The following is a 6,504-nucleotide window of genomic DNA, read 5'->3' as shown; positions in this document are numbered from 1 at the left end:
AGCTCCAGCTTCACCTCTGCTTTTCAATCCAGACTCTATAAATGTAACCAGTTGGATTCATGCAGGATATTTCTGGTACATTTCAGGCCTTTTGGTTTAATATGTTCAGAAAGTTATCTTTACCAAAGTATTTTCACCAGTGATCATTTACTTGTTGTGCACAGAACTTAATTATTCTCCTAAATCGTGTTAAAATTAATGCAAACATCACAATTAGAGACAAATGGGAGAAAAGCTGCTTGTAGAAATGAACCAGAACAACATGGAGGCTTTATAGCAGCAGTAACTGGTACTGGAGGATAACTACCTAACTAACTAGCTAACTAACCAACTAACTAACTAACTAACTAACTAACTGCTGAGTCAGTTTGTTAGTTTGTAAATATTCATTGAAACGTATCAAAAACAAACAAACCCTCGTTTTAACCTGCAGCAGCATCATTTCTGTCTGCTGTCACATCCACACTAACCTGCTGGTTTTACTGCTACATGYCAGTTAATAATTATGGAAATTATTGTGAACAGAGAAATGTATAAACTTACAGGGATATTACCCATAATGCTTCAGTCATATGTCTGCATGACGTTCTGTATGTAATGTTTTATGAAGAACATGACATATTTTATTAACAATCATCTAATTTAAAGCTTATTCACATCCAGATGAATCATTGTGAGCCATTCTATGTATTTTTTTTGCCATTAATCAAATTTATAACGATGAAAATGTTACGATCTGTGTTGTTCAGTATAGTTATTTTGGGATTTTCTGTGTTTAGTCCTGTTTCCCCGAGTCTGTGTTGTCCTGTCAGCCCTTGATTGTTCCCAGGTGTCTAGTTCCCTTGACTGCCCTCGTGTATTTAAGTCCACCTGTTGTCTCTGTCTCTTGTCTCAGTTGCATGTCGTCCTTCTACGTCTCTGTCAGTCAGTTTCCTCAGTTGAACTGAGAAGTCCTGAGGTTGCTTGGTTCAGTCTTCTGTCTCAATGTCGGTATTAGCTGTGTGCTAATTTGCTGCCGTGCTGCCTGTGCTGGACTGTGAGCTCTACCATTAAATGCTTCATTTTTTCATCTGGGTCCTGCGTCTCTGCTCGCCTACAACCACATCACTTTATGACAGAAAATAAGACTGTTGTTTTGTTTCAAGCCTACATGAACTAATTATTAAATTGTATAAAATTACAGTTTCAAAATGAACCTTTTCTTTCATGTCACCTTTCCTTGATTTTTATTAAATAAAAACATTGAGTTTGAAACCAACTGATCAGTTTAACTGCTGAGTTCATCTCAGAATGATTTTCCGGAGGTTTGAACAGATCAGAGCTTTAGGATGAATTTGTCTCATTTTTCTCAGTTGGATCAGAAGTTTTGCTCACCAGTTGGTTCTGGAGGATCAGCCAGTTACCCAGAAGCCTTTGCAGCTGCTGTGAACTAATCCATGTTCCTGGTTCTGGTCAGGACTCAGACAGCAGCAGCTGCTGTTTAACAAAAACGTAGAAAACTTTTTTTTTTTATTAAAGTTACATACTGCAGCTTGAATAAAATGCAACTACAGAACATTTTGAGAAGTCCGGGTTGCTTTATGTATATTTTGCATGTTGCCTATGAATAATAGAAAAAATTGAAGCAACCTACTTGCATGTGGACTGTATGCACACTGAATGTTACTCTGGCATGTAAAATTCATGAGCAGTAAATATTGTATTAGTTATCAGAATTGGACCAAAGAAAACAAAAACCTTTGAAATTGTGATGCTTTTGATTGGTCAGATAGACTCAAGAACTTTTAACAGCAGCTGCGTGAGGGGGGGGGGGGATACAGTCTTTTATCACGGGGCCCTAGATTCCTGGCAGCGCCCCTGCTCATGAATGCCATCATCGTCCTGCTGGAGGCCAAACGATCGGTAGGCCTGATACAGACAGGGCAGTGAAGGAGAACCAGTCTGACCAGTACCACCGAGGCAGAACAGACCACAGCAGCAGAATGTGCAGCAGGAAAACGCTCCAGAGTCCTGCTGGTGGACCTGAGCTCAGCCTTCAACATCTTCAACCCTGTCGCCTCCACAGAAGCTCATCCAGATCACCTGTCAGTGGGTCACCAGCCTCCTGACGGAGCGGCATGCAGAGACAGTTTCTCTGATGGACAAAGAGCAGTCAGAGGACTCAGGGAGTTTGTGGTGTGTGTGTGTGTGTGTGTGTGTGTGTGTGTGTGTGTGTGTGTGTGTGTGTGTGTGTGTGTGTGTGTGTGTGGTGGAGGGGGGGCAGGTTGTGTTTTCAGTGGTATTTGTATGCACATACATGTGTGTGTATGTGGGGAGGTTGTGTTTTCATACACGTGCAAAACCACACACTTCCTTAATAACAATATTTGGCACATTTCCTGAACTTAAGACAGATGATATGTAGAAAATGCAGTGACTATCTCCACTTCCTGTAAGGGGTTTTCCAGACAACCAGCATGTTTTCAAAGATCTGGAACCCATCCAGAAACATGTCTCACTGATCTGATTCCAATTCATCACAAACAGACTCAAAAACTTGTGTCCTGTCTTCTTATGTCTATTTGTCCTTTTTTCATCCTGCATTAAAATACCACTAATTTATTTTGGTGTTCAGTCGAGTACCATCATTATTTTAACATTAAAATAATAGAAAATACCATGATCAATTTTAAAAAGATCCTTGCTGTTTGTGTAAGGATTTTGTTTCGGTGTGTTTTAGATTCCTGTGTTCTGTGGAGTCTCTGTGTTGTCCCATCTACCCCTTGATTTGTTACACCAGTTCCTTGTTTCCCCTGATTGTTCTCCCTGTGTATTTAAACCCTCCTGTGTTCCTTGTTCTTCATCGGGTCCTGTCGCGTCTAGCCTGGTCCATTGTCTCACCAGTTGCTATGCAGCATCAGGAATGTTCATAGCTTATGAAAGCTCCAGTTTGACATCCGGGGTCTGAACGCCAAAGGACTTTAATGTTTGTCATTAAACTTTCTTTAATTGTTTTCTTTCTCTGTCTGAGTCTCTCCAGATTGAATGCATGTAAAAGAAAAATACCAGAAAAGTGAAGTGAAGTGTAAATTTCACATCTACAGTTATAATAACGACTTATTTAGTTAAATTATAATGTAGAACTTCATGTTGTTATGATCCTGGGATGTTTTTATGTTTTTATTATTTCATTCTAGTTTGATCATTATTCCATTATTCATTGTTCATGTTTTACTATCTGTTGTTAAATATGAACTCGTCTTCTCCAGGTTCCTTTAATTCAGGACTAGTTTATTGTGTCTAGTGATTATTTAGCATTAGATTTATTTTAGTCTCATATATTGACAGAAGATCATTTCTGTCACTTGATCTTGACCGACCAGTTTTAAGTTTGGATTTTATTCTACATTCATTTTTTCCAGACACTGAATTTTTAACCAGATGATGCTTTAAAAATCTGAACTTTTCTTGTAATTTCTCCAGTTTCACAGCAGAGGGCAGCAGCTTGATTTCTACTCAAACTGGTTGTTGTCATAACTCCAGTGTCCATTAGTGGAAACATAGAAAATGACTAAAACAGAAACATAAATGACACTAAAAGTCCAAAATCCTACAAATCAGAACAAACTAAGTCTTTGAGAAAGCTACAGAATCAGATTTTAGTTTATCTATATATATATCACCTTTGTCTTAACCAGTGCTGCTCCCCCAGAAAGTAGTGAAACTGCAATATTTAGTCAGTTTCCAGTTTGTAAACCATTCAAAATAAAACATTTTCTCTTTGAAATATTTGTGCTGTATTTAAGCAGATTCAATAAATCAAATGCAGGTTGTGGTGCAAAAAAGGTTTCTGGATGTTTACTGTGAAATTACACAGAAAGCAAAAGGAGGAATTATTAAAGTTGAATATTTTGTGTTGGTTTGTTTAACTAGGGCCGCACAGTGGTGCAGTTGGTAGAGCTGTTGCCTTGCAGCAAGAAGGTTCTGGGTTCGATTCCCGGTCTTTCTGCATGGAGTCTCCATGTTCTCCCTGTGCATGGTGGGTTTTCTCCTGGTACTCCGGTTTCCTCCCACAGTCCAAAAACAYGACTGTCAGGTTAATTGGCCTCTCCAAATTGCCCCTAGGTGTGAGTGTGTGTGTGCATGGTTGTGTGTCCTCTGTGTCTCTGTGTTGCCCTGCGACAGACTGGTGACCTGTCCAGGTGACCCCGCCCCTCACCCAGAACATTAGCTGGAGAGGCAGCRGCACCTCCTGACCCCACTGAGGGACAAGGGTGCAAGAAAATGGATGGTTTGTTTAACTTTTAACCAACCAGAATCAATCTAAGGTCAGATAATCCAGGACCACTGATGGCGACTGGAGATCAGATCCTTTCAAACACCTTCTGCATTTAACAGGTTTTAGCTGTGATTACTTGATTCAAAACTATTTAAAATATGCTAAATGTATCATAAACTAGTCAGGCCTCTTCAAACATTGTTCTGCATTTGTTGAACTTTCATGTCTTGAGTTCCTAAAAGAGGAACATCGATTAGTTTCTTTGCAGGGAGATAAAAGATCTTGAGGTCATTTTAGACGAGTGTGACCTGAAAAGTACAAACCAACCATGATGCTGTTTAAAACATAGTTTATTGCACCTCTGTGTCGTGTTCTGTATTTGTTTCTTTGTGCATTCAGGTAACAGGAGACACAACTGCATGGGCCAAAATATTTAGTAAATCCTGCAGGATGTTGTTCTGTTGCCCTAAGAAAGGATTTAAAAAATAATCCTTTAGTTGTGTAAATTTAAAAGCATTACTATAATCTGATCAATGTTTATCAGTTGCATCAAGATTGTTGACATTTTTCTAATTCATGCTATGCAGAAGACCAACTGCTGGAAACATCGCAGCCACAGTTTCTACTTTCTACGTTTTTAGAATCAAGAATTTAGAAATGCAAAGTTTTAATGAGAGAAAAGAACCAGAAAAAGATGTTTAATGCACGGCTTTAAGTTTTCATAACTTAAAACATTAAATGGTTGTTTGCTTTCAGATCGAACTCGGCGCTGCTGACTTCTCACCTCGTGTTTCTTTTCACAGTTGCTTCCCAGAGGCCTCAAGATGCAGCTTGTGATAATACCTGTGTCATGTTTCTGGTTAGCAAAGATCAGAGTGCAGAGACAAACTGTGTTAACGAAAATGAGGAACAGAGAAACAGGAAGGGCAGCAGATAAATGAGGTGATATAGCAGCAACAAGCAGAGAAGGAGGAAACTTCATAACTATTTGTTGTTTTTCTATTCAAATTTTATTTAGAAACAGCATAAAGAAAGTGCATCTCATCTGTTCAAAAATGTGTTTATATGTATTTATATATATATTCATGTGTGTGCAGTTGAAAACGCATACACTAAAAGACACAAACACATTTTTTCTCGCTGTCTGAAGTCAAATCAGACCAAACTTTCCTTGTTTTACCAAAATTATTTGTATAATTCTGGAACAAACTTCCAGAAAACAACAAAACAGCCGAAACACTGAGATGTGGACTAAAAACCACCTGCTTTTGAAACTCAATCAATGAAAAACGAGCCAAGCCTCTTGACTACATGTAATGTTTCAACTGTTGACGTGTTTCTATGACTTTGTATTTTTGTGGGTTTTTTATGTAAAACACTTTGAAATGTGCTTTTCAAGTAAAATCTGATTTTATTTCTACTTGCTAAATGCCAGAAAACTTGGAAATAAATTCTTTTACATTTTTTTGGTAATTTTCAAGTGTACATGCATTTTGTCAGAAACCTGGATTATTGTGTTTAAACTGTGTTTCTTTAAAAGTGATGGAAAATGGCATCTGTTAAAGTCATACTTCATGATGAGCATTTAGATTTCAGATTTAAATTCATGTATGATTTTTTTTTTTATGTAAAATGTTTTTCTATGTAAACTGAAGGATAACTGATGCTGCTGATTCTAATGCGGATCTCAATAAACATAAACACTGAGCTGCTGCCAGAACCAGCACAGCGAGACACCAAATATAGAAATGTTTCAGATGAATAATGGTGGTTTTTAGATTAGGATCTTAAAAAACAACCAATCGTGTTTTTAGGCCTTAAAACGTTGAAGTTTTGTCTTTTTTTGGTCCTCAGGACAAATCAGTCAGTGATTGGCTCATTAGAAAATCCTCCTTCTGGTGTTTGAGCTTCAGAAAACATAAAGGATGAAGAGAAACACGTTTATCAGCAGAATTAGAAAAACTTTGTTCCCCCGTTTGTCCGTCTGATCAAAAGACTCCTAATTTAATTCAGGTAAGACGCTCGGTTATCTTTACAAATAAGATTTTTACCTTTATTTTTGTAGTTAATAACAGACTTTGTTTTTTTACAGCTGTCGGCGAAGACGGCCTCCCTGGACAGAAATGGTAAAATAAAATTCACCAGTGTCTTTTCTTTAACTCTCACTATCTGACCATCTGACTGAACGAGCTGAAGACGAGCAGAAGACGAGCTGAAGACGAGCTGAGGACGAGCTGAAGACGAGC

At 38.1% G+C, this 6,504-nt stretch overlaps 1 protein-coding gene across 1 annotated transcript in view; it reads left to right on the top strand.

The window, feature by feature from the left end:
• The first annotated feature begins 6,178 nt into the window (after positions 1-6,178).
• Positions 6,179-6,504, top strand: part of LOC103470712 (natterin-3-like) — a 2,881-nt gene continuing 2,555 nt past the window's right edge. The window contains exons 1-2 of the mRNA XM_008419344.2: positions 6,179-6,271; positions 6,351-6,384. Of these exons, the coding sequence (XP_008417566.1) occupies positions 6,382-6,384 (3 nt within the window). The 5' untranslated portion in view covers positions 6,179-6,271; positions 6,351-6,381. The remainder of the gene's footprint in view (positions 6,272-6,350; positions 6,385-6,504) is intronic.

The sequence above is a fragment of the Poecilia reticulata genome, linkage group LG9 (genome assembly GCF_000633615.1).
Source record: "Poecilia reticulata strain Guanapo linkage group LG9, Guppy_female_1.0+MT, whole genome shotgun sequence".
NCBI lineage: Eukaryota > Metazoa > Chordata > Actinopteri > Cyprinodontiformes > Poeciliidae > Poecilia > Poecilia reticulata.
The sequence above is the reverse complement of the archived record's forward strand: the minus strand, read 5'-3'. Positions and strand labels throughout refer to the sequence as shown.